Source organism: Perna viridis, chromosome 2 (genome assembly GCF_037379345.1).
Source record: "Perna viridis isolate PV_CMFRI_1.1 ecotype Kerala chromosome 2, ASM3737934v1, whole genome shotgun sequence".
NCBI classification, from domain to species: domain Eukaryota; kingdom Metazoa; phylum Mollusca; class Bivalvia; order Mytilida; family Mytilidae; genus Perna; species Perna viridis.
In genome coordinates this window covers 55,488,546-55,508,023 of record NC_142446.1, presented here as the reverse complement: position 1 = coordinate 55,508,023, position 19,478 = coordinate 55,488,546, and the positions used below count along the sequence as shown (strand labels likewise).

Genomic DNA, 19,478 nt, shown 5'->3' with positions numbered 1-19,478 from the left:
GGGACGTATTTTAACTTGAAGGTCAAAGGTAATTAAAGTCCAAGCAAAATAAGGATAATTCCTTTGTGAATTTGATCTGCGTGTTTCGAGTTACCCTGTACAAAATGGTAATTCAAGGCAGGTGTAACCTCTAAGAGTTACTGATATTTTTTAAATGATCATGCCTTTTACAGGTTTATCTCAATTTGGATTTATTTTTCTTGCATAATGAACAAAAAATTTAAGATGTGAGATATAAATAGATAAACATTTGTTTTAGTTAAATGCAAAACTAAAAAATCATTACTCAGTATTACAGGTTAACTTCCTGTCAGACCGAAATTAGGTGCTTTTAAGGTTAAAGGTTAAATTTGTATTGATTACCATCATTATGACTTTGTCCTCTATTATTTTTATACAAACTATTAGTGTACCAAAAGAATCCACCTATTTTTGTTGTACTCATATTTAACTGATTCTACCACTATTTTTAATAGATAAAAAATCAAAAAAAGAATTAGATTGGAGTATAAGCACTTCTGGAAACCAGATGGATTATGGAAGTCCTAAATCCATCTCAGATTTTGAAAATACCACTCTCACATCCAGAAACAGATCTAGAAGTTTGGTGGAATCAAGTACAATAGAAGGGAATTACCTAGGAAGTAGTCCTGCTGACAGCTTTGGGTCTTACAGCAGATCATTGTCACCCAAACATCAACTTGGTGAATTTGTAGAAACTGTTTCTGATCTTGAAAATTCTGATAGTCATGCTTCAACTGACATTCACCAACCTCACAGGGGACTTTCATTAGAACTGGCGAGAGAACATAAAATCTCAACGGGTTCATCAGGAGGGGAATCCCCTAATTCTGAAAAGTTAACAAAATTCTCAATGTTGAGGAGAATCGGATCCTTTGCTTCATCTGGTTCCCTATCCAGAGAATTTTCAACAGATGATGAGGAAGGTTTATATGCTCCACGTCCTGAAATTGGTTTTGATGATGAGGATTGGGATTTGGATGCTGAAAAGGGATTGGTGGCTCTCTGTGTTGGTAAGTTTTGCTTGTGATATGAATATAATATAAATAATTATGCATTTAGCACTTGGTATTGTTACGAAGTAGAAATCAACTATTTATCATTGGTACAGAGATTTTTGATTTGGTACTTATGGTATGTACTGAAACCAGTTCAGATGAATGAGATATGATACAAGTATACAAGTTTGATTCTCAAGTATTCTTGTCTGTCAAAGTTTTTTCCCCAATTTATGAATATATCTGAAATAGGCATTTCATTGAGCATTTGATTCAATGATAAATTGATTAACACAATAGATTCAGTTACTGGTATTCAACAGTAATGGTGCTTAAAGAGTTTTGAGAATATATTTATTAATCTTGTTTCATCCATTCATGATGAAAAATAATAAGTTTGCAGTTGCAAAAAGAAAAAGAGAGAAAAAAAGATAAAAATGTACCATGATTGTTTTCATGACAGGTTTACTGGAGACGATAACCAATGTTTTGCTGACTCTACCGGACAATAAGATAGGAGTATTTCTGAAAGTGATCAGACCTGACATAGCCCTAGTATTATCACATCACAGCTCACCTCAAATTAGAACCACTGTCATCAAGGTATATAATATCTGGTGCTTGTAATTTACTGAACCTTAAAAAAACTGGAACTCACCAAACCTAATATGATTTGCTTATGATATACTGAGCTATTTGTACTCAAATAACACCCTTTTTTTTTGCTGTTAGTGGTGGTATTGACAATTGGGAATTTGCAAAACTTCAGTACCTGCATTGAAAGTTCAAACAATCACTTCCTTATTATGTCATTTCATACAAAAGATTTTGAGCCAAACATGTTTTAGACCACCATTTCATATAGGATGTCACCGATGATCCATCTATATTATTCTAAAATTCTTATGCATTAAAATGAAATTTTTTTATAGCACTTGTTAAGTTTGAACAAAATAATCGGTCATTAAGTGTATAAAGAGGCTAGCTGGTTTTCCTGTGATTAAGCCTTTCTGAGCTTGCTTAAAGGTGTGTTTTCTCTTGTTGAAGACCTTTTGGTGATATTTTGTGTATGAATTGAGGTTATGCAATGGTGCACTATATCCATTCTTTTTTCTCTCTATCATTATTTATGTGCTAGAGTTGTGAAAACAATCCAAAGGTTTATTTGAAAGTGAATATAGAATAAAAGTCTTCATTGAATTTTTTCCTTTATAAATATGTCAGGAAAAATACATACATATATAAGAATCAGTGGTTGAGATATAAACATAAATTTTCTTCCATAGGTGATAAATGCCTACCTGTTGAGAGCTAGTAAGGAGCTCGTTGAAGAATTTATGCAGAAGCAGAGTTTCCATCTGTTAGCAGTACAGTTACATAGCTATCCAACCCATACAGAACAGATTGAAGATGTGCTCTCATTTATTCTAGGCAAACCTTTCACTTTTGATAATAAGTAGGTTTCATCTGGGTTACGTTTAAATATACAGTTAACTTTACTTACCAATATATAAAGGATATATCTTTTTTTCATAGATTTATCTTTGTGCTTTTTGATTGACTATCAAGAACTGATATTTATTGGTCATTTGGAAAACACTTACTTATCTAATTTATAGAAAGAGTAATCTAGGGAACCAAGATTCGAGCAGAAATCAAAGGAATATATTCCAAGGATAGAGATATGCAACAAAGAACATGAAACTACCAAATTAACACTACAAAGAAACAAAGCTAAATGAGCAACCCAGACTCCTCTAAAAACTGGGACCAAGGACCAGGTCCAAGTGTTAGACCAGCTTTTATGTTTTCAGCTCTGCAATGGAAGAAATAAATGAGCCTCATGAGTTACAACAGGCCTCTGTGGTGGTATTTTTATCACTGATAGAAAATACTTACAGGGATATTCCTCTTTGCCATAATACTCTTACCCTTGTGACTAAGGTAAATATTGAATTCCAGTAGATGGATAAATTAATTCTGTAACAATTGTAAATGGGGGCTTGTCATACCTGTTAAGCGTCCCACATTAGGGGGAGACTCCCACAAAATCATTGAAAAAATTTAGAATATCCCACATAAAAATATAAGATTTTTTTTGGTTAAAATTATTTTATTTTTTTTATGAAAAAAAAAACTAAATAATCAAATTTTTACACAAAAAAATTGCTTATTTGTAAAAATCTCCCACATGAGACAGTGTCAACTGGAGAGAATCTCCCACATGAGACTGTGTCAACTGGAGAAAATCTCCCACATGAGACAGTGTCAACTGGAGATTATCTCCCACATGAGACAGTGTTAACTGGAAAGAATCTCCCACATGAGACTGTCGACTGGAGAGAATCTCTCACATGAACTGTTCCAAAGGTTAACAGGTATGGGTTTGTTGCAAAACTTTATCACTGGCAGTTGGCATTATGCAGTTAAGTATGGTTCTGCCTAAAAACCAGGCAGGGGTTATTCATCATATCTTCAGATAATCCATGAAATTGCATAAATAAATTTGATAGTTCTAATAAAGAATTGTTCATATGTTCATGTTCATGGATCTGCTACTTATCTTGAAATATTTTTTGACTGGTTATAGTGTAAAAATTCTGGCTTGAAATTTTCCTTTTTTTTCTGTAGTAGAACATAACCAAAATTCAAGTTTTAATATTTCCAGTGGATTACTTTTATTTGATCTTATATTTCCTAATACGGTTTCTACAGGGCTTATTGAAGGAATTTGGCAAAAAATATTTGGACTTAAGAAGTGCATAAATCACCCATTATAAGCCTTTGCCTGTTCTGTAGGTAGAGCTGTACTTAATGAAAGCATCAATATCTGTTAGCTGATGTCTATGAAGAAATAATTTTAAAATCATATGTTTAATTATATGCTAGAGGTGGAAATGAAAAATAATACTTTTTTTTTGGCTAAAACTACTGGTAATATATTTAACATAGTTTAGGATGTGGATGATCTACCTCTGTAACTTAAATTTAGTATGATTGTAAATGCAGTGTTCAAAAAAGTTGAGTAGAAATATCTTGGTCATTGTCACATATTGTTTAGATTGATTCTGTGATTTTTAGTTGATTGATGAGAGTGATGTAATGGGTTCCCTGATGTTAGAACATAGAATTGTTGAGATGCTAACAAACTTGGTGGCCAGGATAAATAGTGTGACTACTAGGTAAGGTATCATGTGAAGGTCAAAGGAAGGTCAAAGCTAGTCAGGCTTAGGTCTTGTCAAGAATGTTTAAAAACAATTACCTTTGTAGTTTGTGAAAGTTATTACATTAATATTTTTACTGATGTGGTTAAAAAAAATTAAAATACAGGAAAACACTCTTTATTTAAATGAATTTTCATGTTTCTCTCATATTGCTTTACTGGAGACAATATTCAAATCCAATAAAATTTGAAATATTTATACTGTAAATTTGTTTGAATTTAAAATTGTTTCTTATTGGCAAAAAAATATTGACAGCAGATTTTACTGTGTGAATACGGTATAATTTCTAGTACAGACTGCTCAGTTAAACAATGAATTGACCAATGTACAAAAAACATTACCGGTAACGTTGATGTAATGGAACTTTGAAATGTTGTCTGGTTTAGACAGATTTTTAGATTATTTTGGGTTCATTTTAGACATGTTTCACTGTATCAGTTGATTAGAAAGAAGTCTCTTTATAATGATTGCAGATGTACAGACATAGATGGAATTGATGAGTACCAGCTGATATTTGAGGATATTAGGAAATTGCTATGTAATGTTATAACAAGAGAATTCAGGTCAGTAATCTTTGAAATATTTTGTAAGTATTAACTATTTATATAAAGGTTATATGATGGTACATTTGTTGCGTTTAATCATATCAATTGGTCAGAGAGTAGATCTCGCCACTTTTTACACTGAAGCAGTTTTTGCCAATTTGCTGAGCAAATGTTAATTTTTTTGAGATTGTCCATGAATAGCACTTTGAAAGATTGTCTAATCTACTTTTCATAACAAGTTTTGTTTTGAATATTTTTAATCATGATTTTTCACAAAGAATGTCCAAAAATCGGAGGGCGAGAACTACTTGCTGGCAAGATCTACTCCTTGACCAGTATTCCTTTTTCTATTTTTTTTATTATAAGCAATCCTAACTTCAATTTTGTTGTATCTTTTTGTAAATCTTACTAAAAAAATATGTTTGTAGCTCAAATAGGAGAATATATAGTGATCATGGAGTTTGACTGTTTGTCTGTCTATCCACTTTTTTTGTGACAGTAACTACTTATCACAGTCCAGTGTTCTAGAATTCCTATTTCCTACCTGGGACAAGTGAAATTTGGGTCAGGGAAAGTTAGGAACTTAGTTACACTTTCCCGTGGCAAGTTGAAAACTTCATACGCAGTAAGGATTTGTTTTGTTAGGAAAGCAGACATTGACTGTGGGAAAGTTGATTTTATATGGATTTTTCCCGAGGAAACCTCAATTTCTGAAAAATCTGAGAACACTGCAGTCACATGATATTTTGACAGCTTTATATAGGGTATTACAACAGGTTCACATGACTAGACTTAGTCGTTTTACAAGAATGGGTCCTAGTTTACCATTCAAATGCATGAACAATTTTTCCTTTATAGAACGTTGAATTCTGTATTAAAAACAAAACATCTTCTGTGAAAAATACCGCCAAAAAATCAAGAATATCTAGTTTTACAATATTAAAATATTAAAATAAACATGATTTTGCATTGTAATTCAGTGTTTTGAGATCCCAGAACTGAAAAATAAGGTGCGTATTTGTCTTCAGATTTCAATATGTTCCACATCAGTAATTCTGAAAAGGAAAATGAAACTAGAAAAAAAAACTTACAAACCCTATCGGTATGCCATATTGTTTGATTCCATTTCAGACTGAAATGACATCCGCTTTTTGTTTGGCAACTTTGTTTTTTGGTAGGGAACGGAGGATATCCTTAAGTAAGCTTTGCTCACAGTTTTTTGTTGACAATATGGTTACTTGGGTAGGGAGCGGAGGATATCCTTATGTGAGCTATGCTCACTGTGTTTCCTGTCTATTTTTACTGTTTAGTTGTAACTAAATAAGCCATCTAATAATATTGTACTCCTTTTTAAAATTCTTTACTTTTCTGACATGTTCCTTTTCATATATCAATGGTGTATGCTCAAAACTAGATCTATGAGGATATAGGAATTGTAAATGCTTGAACTCTAAGGCTAATGACCATCGCATGTGTGTTATTTTTTTATTATTATTATTATTATAGAACCTCTGGATTAGTACACTTTCAACAGTGTGAGGAGATACTAGACATTCTGACCATGTTAGAAAAAGTGGAGGAAATTGTTTACGGTATTGATCATGTCTTAGACTTAGATTTCTAATTGCATTATATTTATTTTTTAGAAAATAATATTCTGTTATAAATGTTTATGTCGTAACGTTTCTTAAGTATTTTAGTAAGTTGTACATTTTTCTGGTATCCTAATATCACCCATGCTTTCGGATTTTCAAAAGTAGAATGTTTTATATCAGTTTTTATTTTATCAGTCCATATTTTAATTATTCATCATTTGGTATGCGACAGTTGATTTTGTGTGTTGTGAACTTTCTATAAGAGTCAAGTTTTGTTTTATTGCATCTTGCTGTCCATTTTCAAACAAGTGCAAAACATTTTTCGGTCATATAATAGTATCACATGGTTGTCATAATGGTTGTCGGTAATTGATGCCCATTAACTCTTGTTTATTTACAATAATTTTAATACAACTTATCCGATCTTTTTTTTTTAAAAGGTAAAGATTCCAGGCAAGCAGTGACTGTAAAAACATTACGGTATAGATTAATAATGTGTGTCTTCAGCTTTGTTGAGGTTGAGAGTCAGGAGAAACCAAGCCAACTTAAGGCCAGAGGACTCAAAAGAACCAGTTCCTCAATGTCATATGGTAAATACAAAAATACCATTCAAATTATATTGCTAATTCTGATATGCTGTACATGTGTTTCATTGAGTAACTATTCATACACTGCATTAGAAAAGCTCTAACTGCAAAAAGATATTATATGCAAGAAGAACTCAAAACCATAAATATAGAAGTGGGAAGCCAAATCCAGTTCTACTTATTGAAATACAGGGAATGAAGCCTAAGTGTTTTAGTGCTTTTGAATTTTATGATACTGCATATTTGACTTGACGAATTAAGCAGAACACTTATTGTCTAGGTTATGCAAATTGTTTTTTTTTTGTAATTGAACCTAATATAATAAAGCTTTGTTGAGGAAATATTGTCTGATTGAAGATTTTACTCTATACATGTTGGTTAATTCTGTCCATTGCTTATCAGTCCTGTCAAACCCAATTACTGTAAACCAGAAAATTTTGTCATATTTTTTTACTGTTTCTGCTATCAATTTAAATTTGCACAGTTTTAAATTTGCAAACATTCCCTATATTGTATTTATAGGTTCTTCAGAGAAAATATTCACATCTGTTTAATTTTCATGAAACAGGTCTTATCGCTGAAATAAAACTGCCAAGATAATTTCATGGTTTACAGTATATTTGTTATTATTTATCAGCTGTTGTGTGCTTGCATCCCTTATATTCAACAAATTTTATCTTTTTGACATAAGTTACATGTGCTATACTGTAAATTTAGATATTATTACATGTCGTATGTTTTTATTTTTGCAAAAAATGCAAGAGGCTGTAATCACAATTATTAAAATTCACATTAAGAAAAAAAAATATCATGATTTAGTTCTGTTCTTGTCAAAAATGGCAGAATGATGATAATAAAAGCATGCAATAGTTTATGAATTCACAGCAATTTGTGGAACAAACCTATGTTCAATGCTTACAGAACTTTCAGCTCACTTTTCCATAGGCTTCAATTTTATTCCTCAATCCCATAAAGATAAAAAAAAAAATTCCTCAATCCCTACCATGAATTATACCTTATCTTTACTTAGAAGACTATATCATCGTCATCCATTCTGCATATGTTAACTCGCAATCCTAAAAGTTTCATGTGTAGTTAACAATTGTATAGTGGAAAATGTTGATTTAAATCACTAGTAAAATAGCCTTGTGTTGAGAATTTGGGGCATATTTTTAGAAGTTATTTGGTTGCAGTAACACACTGTTTAAAATTGTATTTCTTTTCTGGTAAAAATAGTTTTCAAGCTTTTAGATATGTATATTTCACATGATGTCTTTCCATTTCCAGCCAATCAGGTCACTATGAGTTTTCTCTCCTCCTTTTCCCAATCACTCCCAGCACCTCCAGCAGGCATTGCCTCAGGATCCTCACTGGCTGATCCTATTACAGATGAACCTATTGAGGAATTCTTCACTCACACTGATGGTGATTCCACTCGGCCTAAACTTGGCTTGATAACTAGAGCTTTCTCCATGGATAGTAAAACTCCAGGATTTCTTAGTAATATTCTTGGATTTGGAAAGAAGAAGAGATTTGAAATGGTGGCATTTAGTCAATCAGAGTTTATTGATAGATTAAAGAAATGGATTGTAACTGCTGTTGATACTATCATCAATGCCAGTAAGTATTTATTAAACTGAATATTCAATTATTTAATTTTCTCACTGTTGTCATTGTCTGAGTCAGGTTTTCGAATCTGTAGACAGTTTGGTTATCAGACAGTAACATAAGTATGTTTGGTACCACAAATTACCAGACCACAAAAGGAAGGCTTTGTAGATTGATTTTTTGGCTGTCACTTGAACCATGTAGGAGAGTGAGTGGATCTCTTTGAAATTGTATCACATGGTGCCATAATGCAAAGGGAAGGTGGGGTTATTAAAAAAGAGGCCAGATATTGGCCACTTTGATTCTGGTCAAATTCTTATTTGTGTGTGAAATATTTAATTGGAATAAAAATTCAGAGCTGTATTAAGTTTGAATTGTGTGTCCATACTTGCCCAAACTGATCAGAGTTCAACCTCTTTGGTCGTAACAAGAATAATCTAGGGAACCAAAGTTCTAGCAGAAATCAAAGAAAAGCAATCCAGACATGGAAAACAGACACACGCAACAAAGAACATTAAGTAACTAAAATCATACATACAAAGTAACAAAAGCAAATTAGCAACTCCAACTCCACTAAAAACTGTGGTGCACCGGTTGGGTAAGCATACTCTGCTTTCTAGAAACACCTGCCGAGTTGCTCATAAAAAGTCAAGTCTGGGGTAGACAAAAGAGGAAAGGAAAACTATGACACGATGAACAAATCAGTTTTCATGGTGCAGATGGATACATCGTAGTGATTCACAAATTCATAATGGCGACCATCAAACTTCTGTAGTGCTGTTGTCAGTCTTGTAGCAACATAACCCTGTTCCAGAAGCCTAAATGTAAGAAGTCTATTGCAAAAAAAAGCTCTGGCATAACTTATGCGTTGTGATATGAAAACTCCATACGCAGGTGCTGAAGGGATGTTGCCACAGATGGAAGGAAAGTTGACAATTCTGAATGAAAAGTCATCATGTTTGTTGTAAAGTTTGGTCAGTAGTTTTCCTTTGCCATCAATCTCTAAGTGTAGGTCAAGATATGAGGCTGACTTTACAGTGTCTGTAGTATCCTTTATTTTAAGTTCTTTTGGGTAGATGCGATGTATCAAGTCCCCGAAACTAGGATTGTCCAGCAAAGCTTTCTATCTGTAATGTTTGCAGGTAGCCTATAGAGGATGCCATCTTATCTGGGGATCAGCAGGTTTATCTCTTGGTGGCTACACATAAAAATTCTTTCAGAGTAGAATCTTTTCAGTTTTTGGTATTACTGATTGAAAAATGATAATTCATAATTAACTGAATAAAATGTTGATGTGGTATAGAAATATTATTTGCAGAGCATGAAGAAGTTAAAAAGGCTGCAGGAAAAAAGAAACTTAATCTTTTTGAAAAATCAGAGCCTGTTACCATAGAAACTGTTTATATTAGGAAACTGTTTGAGTTCCTGTATAGATCATTGGAGCAGACTTTAGCACAGGTAAGAATTTGGAAAGACTCCAGTATAGACTTATTTGATACAATGAAATCTGTCTAAACCAAACCTGATTAATCAAAAACCTGTCTAAACCAGACACATTATAAAGTCCCTTTGTTTCAATTTAAATGTGTTTTGAATATAGGAAAACACTAGTCTAAACCAAAGTAGATTTAAAATCTAGAGGGGAATCAGTTAAGACAGGTTTTACTGTATTTAAAAGAAGATTTGTGAATAGATTAGTAGATAAAGCAAATTTTTGCTGAGGACATATTTCCTCATTCTAAATTAGGAAGATGTCTGTATTTTAATTCAAGAGTCTCCTAGTAAAGTTAGTTTTAGAAGTGTTATACTTGTTTTAGTGTGATAGATGATAAATCTTAGCTATGATTTCTCTCTGATTAAGGAGGTAGACTTAGGGTAAGGGACATAACTCTTTAATCAGTGATATGTTTGTATCATATTCAATTTCACCAAAGCCTATCAAGCTTTCATTTGAAACAGAATGAAATCAGTTACTTTGATGCTTATATGAAATTGATATAAAATGCTGAATACAAACGTGATTTGTAAGAGTTATATTCCTTACCCTAATTCTACCTTCTTAAATCTTGTTATAAATGTTTACAGGATCGCATTTTACCAAGGAGGGAAAAAAATACAATTCTTTGGGGAGCTAAAGATGTCATCAGAGTTCAGGTATGTATCCATTTCAATTGATCAAAGGCAACATTGAAGCTCTAGAAAATGATTCGCTATGAAATTATTTTTGTATACAGCATGCAGGGCTGGATCCAGACTCTTTGAAAAGGAGGATGCCAGCCATAAAATCTCAAAAAAGGGGGGATGCCAGGACATTATTTGTCAGTTTTTGTCAATTTTACACATGACAATGACAAATTTTCAAATAAAAAGGGAGGTGCCAACCCCCTGCACCCCCTCTGGATCAGCCACTGAAACATTTAGATTAAGGTATAAATGAAAATATGAAAGAAAAAGTTCTTGAATGTCAAAAAAAAATTATATGGTTTAAAAGTAAATATCTGCTGGAAATGTAGTTTCCTTAATGTATTTTTATACCCAGCCACATGAAGTGGTGAGGTATTATGTGATAACCTCCAAAAAGATTCATGTCCGTCAGTCTGTCGGTTCCCTGTCAGTTTCCTGATGATAATTTGAAAATGGATCATTGAATTTTTTTTAAACTTTGCATAGTTGTTTAGTACCATAGAATACATGTAAGGTTTAATTTTCAGTAAAATCAAAATTGTAGTTTTGAAGTTGTACCATTTGGAACATTTTACCACCCTCCTTTTTTTGTGTGGTGGAGTATCACTTAATATTCCATTAATGTGCTATATTGTACTCTATTTCAGATTTGCAGAGTAATAGTTTATATGCTGTCACCCCTGTGTCTATTTGATGATAGATCATATCTGTTGTCATACATTCAGGGAGAATCTAGAGGCAGAGAAGTACTGAGGATTGTACTATCAACTAACTCAGAAGTGGTAAGATATAAAATCTCTCCTTTCTCACATAAATTCCGTGTGAACTTATCACATTAAGTACATATTAGTGAATTTCCTTTAAAGAATTATATTAATTTTATGTTGGTGTTCATGTGAATTTCACATGAAGCTCAATTCCAGACCTGTTTACTCCTACAATTTCAGAATAGTTTCTACAGATGTTGACTGCAAATTACAGTCTAAGGAATTGTAAATCTTTTCATAATACCTATGTTGAAATGACACAAAGTTCAAGATTTTGCAACTCATTTTCATAAAATAGGACTAAAACTATTCTTTGTCCTAAAGTAGCGTAAACGGGTCTGCAATTCATACAAATTTTATGTAAACAATATTCCATGTCTTATAACTCTATACAGTATAAAAATGTGCATTTCAAACTGAATGTTTTTTTCATGGATTTACATATTTATTACTTATGCTTTCTAGGGATTAGAGATGGGTATCCATATCTATGATCTTTGTACTACATGGAGAGACTGGTTAAACACTCAACAAAGAGATTATGCCTATCAGTTTCTTAATATACTGAAATCACAGAAAATAATGGTATTCTCCCCCAATGCCAAACTCACAGAGGCACAGATAGGACAACTTAATGAGGTAGGGGTAAATCTATGTAGAGGGGGATGTTTTTTTAGGGGATCTATGTTGAAGTGGTCGGGGTGGCAATCTTAATAGAAGGGTTTTGTGATCTTGGTTTAGAGGTTTGGTGATCTATGTAAAGGGGGTATCTAGTTGTAGGTGATATATGTAGAGAGAGTTTGTATTTTTGGTCTAGGAGGTAATCTATGTAGAGGGAGTTGGTGATTTTAGACTTCTGAATCATTCTCTTCTTTGACTTATGATTTCTGGGACCTTCCACTTATTTTTTTAGCTGTTATAGAAGACTGTGGATAGAATGACTATTTATTAATATCAATATCAATAACCGTATCTTTTAAAAATACATTGATATTGATTTGTTGTTAATATACAAGTTTAGTTTTATGCTGAAGAAGGATATCGGTTATCCAAAATATTCTATGTAAATTTTACCATCATTTGGTGATGTTAAACATATTTAAACATTTATAAATATATGTCGTAAAATAAAAAGTTTTTCTGAAATAGTTTTAGTTTTTAAACAATAAATTTTATAAATTATATTTGTTACTGTCAATTTAAGTGACTCCAGAAAAAGTTCAACTGTGTTTAACCTTCTTTAAGTACACATGTACTTATGCACTTTTGTGTGATTTTAAACCCATATCCATTGGTCAAAAGGTGAAACAAGTTATCAGTTTGAATAGTTGTTTATTATTTTGGTTGTTTATTCAATGTGTAAGGTGTCATATATGTACTTTAATCAATCATCCAGAATTTCGATATAAACTAGGTATTGTGTCTAATGATTTAGGTTTATTGTTTATTGCTGTATTTTCTTGATTTGATTTTATCTTCAACAAAGACATTTTATAAAAATTGTGATCCAAACTGTAGCTCTTCAAATACAACAGTAAGCAAATATCAAATATAAATATGTATGATGATGAAATGTGACTGTTTTGATACCATTTATTTACTACTGCAATCTTAAGTAGCTGTCTTTGTAAGAATCATGCAAAATCTGAAAAGTGTGATACACCTCAAAAAATGCTACATATTTTTATTTTTGTAACCAAGTTGTTTTATGGGTCTATACTATGAAATGTGTAATTATTCATTCACCAAAATTAAAATTTTTAAAGAGCAAAAATAACCACAATTTACAATCTAAGTTTCGAAAAAGTGGATTAAAATAGATTTGTTTTATCATAAAAAAGGCAAAATATCACACTTTGATGAATTTTAAGACCCCTATAATGGTTTTCTTGGTTGCTGAGAACTATTTTATGTATAAAATCCCTTTGGACATTTTCAGAAAACTGTGATTGTTTCAAATTCAAATTCCTAATTGTACTTAAACTTGATTTAAAGCATGGAAAAATGCTATTTATAATGAATATAGAATAAAATTGCTTTTGAAATAAAAAAGTAGAAAATGAAACAAATATAAAATATTTTCCATGTGTAGAGTTATATTTATTACATAGATAGCAGTGATTTACCATATGTTCCCAGTGTAAAATTTTTTTGATAATTCACACTGTGAAATAAATTTGGTAATTTCACTTTTTAATTGAAAAGAGTAAAAAACCATAATATGATCACTCGTGCCGAGAAAGCATTAATATTTAACTTGTGTGCGAGAAGAATCTGGCTGTTCTTTGGCATTCATAATCATATTTTGTTTTTTATTCTTTCCAATTCATTATCTTATTATTACATGTATTACCCTCACTTTAAAAAATACACAATTAAATTGATAATTTCTAACTTCAAGGAGAAAAGGGCAATTGCAGCAAAGACACTCCAAGGGAGAGAACTCTTTAGAAAGAAAAAGAAACCAGTTTATGAAAGGTACTTCACTATTTATGGTAGTAAAAAAACTTATATGTTGACAAGTACTGTTGTTACATTTTATTTTATGCTGGTATTAATTTTCGTGGTTAGCGAAAAAAAGACATTTGTTGGAAACTCGAATTTGTATTGTGTAATATTGTGTTCAGTTCATTTGTTTTGTCCATAATCAACTGTTAGACCCTATGTTAAAGAATGTCGAAAACAAATATTGTGCCCAAACTTTCCCCAAGGGAACAGAATTGAACATTCTTTGGTTGTATCATGCTGTGCTCCTCAAAGCTCTTTACTATTTGTTGAGTTAAGCCATTTTTTCAGCAATGTCTTACCATGAATACAAACTTTATCTTATTTTGCAAAGTGTTCATGTGTATATTCATGAAAGTATGTGCTGACAAAGGTGTGATAGTGATGCAGGTCCTGACATGTTATGGGTCTTTTTAAGTAAGATTTTACCATTCTGATTCTTGAACTTTATGTTCACCTCCAATGTTGTTAATTTCTGCTGCCTTACCGTTAATGGTATAATAGTGTCTGTTATTTTTTACCTAAAAATATGTAGTGCTAAAGTCATACATACAAGAAAAATGTTTAACAATTTTAAATTAGAAATAGAAGTTTTGATATTGCATATAGCCTATAAAAGTTTTCAACTTGTACTTCACAGTGTGCCTTTAGCATAATTATTTTTTCAGGATCAAGACCAAGACTGATAAGCTATGTCAGGATCTGTCTAAACAGGCCATGGATGTCACACAAAATGTCACACAGTTACAAACACAGGAAAGAAATAAGATGGTAGAACATGTCAAGAAAAAAATGACTGAGAAAATACAGATCAAGAAACTGTGGCAAGAACTCGTACAGAATCTCACTCATGATAGGTTGGTTATGATTTTAAGAAATAGTACAGGCCAGTATGTCATTGAATTATCACAGTCTGGGTGTCTGTGCTGCATTTTTTGTCCCCACCACAACCTTGAAGGGGACATAGAAATATTAGTGTACGTCCATGCATCCCTCGGTCACACTCCTCAGAAACCGCTCAACATATTTTGTTCAAAATTTGTAGAGTTGTTACTCACCGCATGTTGTTGATCATATTGTGCCATCATTTTGATTTGACAGTTTTGCAGGAGTTATTGGACCTTTATACTTCAATTTTATTTGCTATGGCAGGGGACATATTGCTACACGTAGCAATTTTTTATTTCTCTTTGAGTGATAGGTAGTCATTTTAGCTTGGGAAAGGAAATATATGAATGTATATTTCAAGAACAAGGTTTTTTTTTGCTAACTATGAAATCTGATATCCTTTATTATTTCACATTACCTCTACTGCTGATTAAAGGCTATTTATTGTTTAATTTTGGTATTTTGTTTTAGTAATAATTCATTTGGCCTTCTAACCATTCTACGTGATTTTTAAGATTTTGTATCTTTACATATATCTTGAAATGATTGCTGGTCATCAGTTCATGATAGATAACCTTACACTCAGGCTAACAGTACTTTGATTTCACTTATCACTTCTAGGTCAAATGGCCAGCCCTCTAGATTTTGGATCATTTAGACATACCTATCTTTATATTTTTTTTTCATTTTGTGCTATGTCTTAAAGAGTTATGAGATTAAGATGTAGCTAAAATGTAAATGTATTTTGAAGGACAATTGAATCTTAATATTTTGCTCTACTTCGATTCTTTTAGAGTCCAGTTTACCTTGAATGGTTGTATCTGGATTTGTCCTATATTGGTATCATTATTACAAAATTAAATTTTGATTTTCGAAGTTTTGGGTGCAAAAATTGTATAAACATATGAACTTTAAGATACTTGATTAATAGGTATGGACTGAAGTATGACCAAATATTGGTCTGGACATTAAATAATATCAATTTATCCATCTGTTTTCTTTTCAAATATAGATATAGGTTCTCCTTCATAATGAGTGGTTTAAATTATTTCTCCATTCAAGATGGTAAAATTCAAATTTTCAGCATGCCAGGTTCAGAGAGCATGTTAAAATTTTAATTTGATTATAGTTTATTCCAAGAATAAACAGAAAAAGAATCTGTTTTTCCCATGAAATTTATAGAAAATGTGGTTATTGAAAATGGCTTGAATCCTGTGGCAGTAATTGAATCACCACAGTTTGATAGATTGTAAGACTTTTTGGCTTAGGAATTATCAGTTTTTTGTTTGAAATAAGCAGTTACTGTTTTGGGGGTTTTCTTATTGTAGCTAAACAAAGATTTGAAGCAGTAGAAAGGAATCTTTGAAATTTGGTATTCAGTGCTGGCTTTTTGAATTATAAATCATATGAAAGATTTGAGCTTTGTAGATTGTCAAGTTTCTGCTAGCCATCGGTTTCAGTTGCTTTTTTTCAGGATTTTGAAATATTTGTTAAATTGATTGATTGACTGATTATCAGAGTTTAACGGGGTTCTTTGACATGCGAGGAACGTGGCATCTTTCCCAACACTGCACCACCATGTAACACACCAAGGGTACCCCATTCCCCCACCTGGGGCACACAACCCAGTTGCTCTGTGGGCAGATCGCCCTAGCCCCCTGCTAGGGTTCTGAGCACTATTTAGTCACCTTTTACAACAATCTTAGCGCTGCTGCAGGCCTATTCTTTTGACACCTGGACCTGCATGGGGCAAAATATTTGTTCAACAAATCTTTTTGGAATATTGGGTCAATTACCACCACTCCAAATGAATGGATTGATTACAAATTTGGCATTTGGCTTCTAATATGTAGACGATGCATGCATTTGTAAGGGAGTTTCGTTACTATCCTGAATCAGCTTCTTGTAGAAATGGAAATATACTTAGCATGACAATACCTGCAACTTCATGTACATCACAGAAATCTAAGCAACACTTTATCTAATTATTTCTGAAATATTATTTGATGATCTAGATGAGTTCCTGATTAAACTTTTTTTTTACTTTTATTGTATAAGTTTTAATTAATCAATAGCCTTTGGACTAATTGTTATGGTAGTGGTGTATGATAATGTCCTGATAATTTTTTTATACAAGGTCTTTGTTCCAAACCTTTTGTTCTCTTGGCTGTACGGTTGGGAGTGAAACGGAAACAAACTGTTAAATACTACAGTTGTCGTAATTAAGTATTTTTCTGTCTAAGAATCAGGCAAAATGTATATAAGGTGTGGCACATGAAGAATTATCCAAGTATGTATACCTCGTAACCTCCAGAAAACCATCAAAGAGATTATAGAGTTTGTCTTTTTTTTTAGATATTAATAGGTCAAATTTAGTTGAAATGTATTATGAGTAAATAGCAGGAATATTTTTCTGCACTTTTTCCTGATTCATAAAAAATATTTGTATCGCAGATGCATAAGGATGAATTTAAGTAACTTTTAGGTTGTTTTATAGATGTATGTGTTATCGAATCTATTTGAGGCATAATAGACCAAATTGAGAAAAAGCGGTGTTCAGTTAACTATGACACAGTAGAAAATATACTGATACCATGTAAACTAGGGGTCAATAATTCTGTTTTCTTTCTGTTAATGTATTTACTGCTTGAGTTCAACATATGTTGATGAAATGTGAATATCATATTTTATATCTGACCATTTTGACATCTTATTGTCAATATACTTTGTGATGGACTTTGTGGTGATATCTGAAGTAGATGTAGGTCAAATGTTAGTGACCCTTTAAATTTACTCTACTTCAATGAGAGTACAATCAGCTACATCTGTAGTGATATATGTACTTTTCAATTTTTGATTAGGGTAAGCATTTTAGTATGTATTAAAATGTTCGAAAAGTTCCAAAACAAAATTTAAGTGTCTAAGACTTTAAAGTTCACTATCAAAGATCTTGTAAATCAAAAAGAACAAAAATAAGATAATGAATTTTAAAAATTTTATATAAAGTGGAGAAAAAAAAAAAGAATTCATTTGTTGTTGTTGTTTTTTGTGAAATTAAAAGTGAAAAATGTTAAAAACTTTTCTGAATAGCTGGTTCATAATTCATAGGCAGCTTTAAAAAAAGACTCAATGAAGTATTAGCATTATCCCAAACCAATTTTCAAATACTGTAAATGAATTAATTTTAGATGTTGTTAATTTTTGTGGATTCTGTCAAGTGAGTATGTTCATGTATCAATTTTTTGTGGTTTAAAAAAAAAAAAACATTAGCATTTTTATAAAACTGATTTTGTGGGAGGTAATTTTTCGCACTTTTCTACTGTGAAAATATTGAAAATTAATGCACTGCAAGTATTTAATAAATGTTTACAGTACAAAACTTTATACTTAGGGCTGTATGGTACAGTGAGAGATCCTACCCCAAGTCATGGCAATTAGACCCTACAGAAGGACCAGGGAGAGTCAGAAAGAGGTTAAAACGGTGCCATCTAGGGATAAAACCAAGGTTCCTCCATCCAGAATTTCGATATAAACTAGGTATTGTGTCTATTGATTTAGGTTTATTGTTTATTGCTGTATTTTGTTGATTTGATATTATCTTCAACAAAGACATTTTTTAAAAATTGTGATTCAAACAGTAGCTCTTCAAATACAACAGTAAGCAAATATCAAATATATATGTTGAAAATAAAAAAAATTAACATCTTGTAATATAACTCTGCCTATGAGTTAACAAATGAAGTCAGTGACTGTCAATAGTCCTTTTTCATATTCCCGACTTTGGCTTCGTTCTTTATGATTTTAAGCATTAAAGAGTAACTTTCTTTAAATTTATCATCAGACTGGTTTACTGTCAAATTGGAGCAATTGACAGCAGTGAACTTCAAATTCAAATACATACATTCAGTTTCATAGAGCCATTTTAAGTACCTGGATACTTCCGAAGTGAAAAAAGTTCAAGTTTCCATGAAAAATATTTACTGTTTTCCCTTTTTCTAATGAGACCACCAACCAGGTTGTCAGGTGTTGGTGGGTTATGTCCCTTTGAAAAACTTGCTAAAATGGCTTGCATTCCATAAATATGAAAAACGATTATTATGGAATTGACTCCCTAAAAATTATGATGTTTTCCAGTGAAATTCAATGTGACACCAAATATTGCATTAAAATGTAAATTGGAAGGGATACATTTATATTGGTGCTTGATAGTTATATTTCCCCCTCCAAAGTGGGAAGATACATTGTTTTTGTTCAGTCGATCTGCCTGTCTATCACACTTTTGTAAGGACACATCCTTAAAAACTACCAAACCAAATCTGATGAAACTTTGTAGGTTGTTAGAATGAAATATATAGTTGTGCATAATATCTGGAATTGTATGGTTAGCTGTATTCTGTGGGAGTTATACCCCTTTGACTATAAACATTTTGGGCCAGGTGGAGACATGGAACACTCCTTTAATTAAGCTGCAGGTTGTATAACATCATTAGATTTTTGGGGTTACTATTCCCTTGTAAACCCAGGGTTGAGGAGGATATATATTTTTGAAGGCAAAA

The 19,478-nt window shown here is 32.0% G+C and overlaps 1 protein-coding gene across 6 annotated transcripts in view; it reads left to right on the top strand.

Moving 5' to 3' along the window:
- LOC148626118 (lysosomal-trafficking regulator-like) overlaps positions 1 to 19,478 on the top strand; it is a 72,416-nt gene that overhangs the window by 35,278 nt on the left and 17,660 nt on the right. For 5 of the 6 annotated variants that reach the window (XM_088569774.1, XM_088569778.1, XM_088569776.1 and 2 more), the window contains 16 exons: positions 477 to 1,034; positions 1,483 to 1,622; positions 2,306 to 2,475; positions 2,834 to 2,963; positions 4,101 to 4,201; positions 4,717 to 4,806; positions 6,295 to 6,380; positions 6,824 to 6,973; positions 8,258 to 8,590; positions 9,897 to 10,036; positions 10,664 to 10,732; positions 11,410 to 11,544; positions 11,995 to 12,168; positions 13,931 to 14,007; positions 14,703 to 14,891; positions 18,314 to 18,459. In XM_088569774.1, the coding sequence (XP_088425900.1) occupies positions 477 to 1,034; positions 1,483 to 1,622; positions 2,306 to 2,475; positions 2,834 to 2,963; positions 4,101 to 4,201; positions 4,717 to 4,806; positions 6,295 to 6,380; positions 6,824 to 6,973; positions 8,258 to 8,590; positions 9,897 to 10,036; positions 10,664 to 10,732; positions 11,410 to 11,544; positions 11,995 to 12,168; positions 13,931 to 14,007; positions 14,703 to 14,891; positions 18,314 to 18,459 (2,688 nt within the window). The remainder of the gene's footprint in view (positions 1 to 476; positions 1,035 to 1,482; positions 1,623 to 2,305; positions 2,476 to 2,833; positions 2,964 to 4,100; positions 4,202 to 4,716; positions 4,807 to 6,294; positions 6,381 to 6,823; positions 6,974 to 8,257; positions 8,591 to 9,896; positions 10,037 to 10,663; positions 10,733 to 11,409; positions 11,545 to 11,994; positions 12,169 to 13,930; positions 14,008 to 14,702; positions 14,892 to 18,313; positions 18,460 to 19,478) is intronic. The other variant, XM_088569775.1, reaches the window with a different exon arrangement.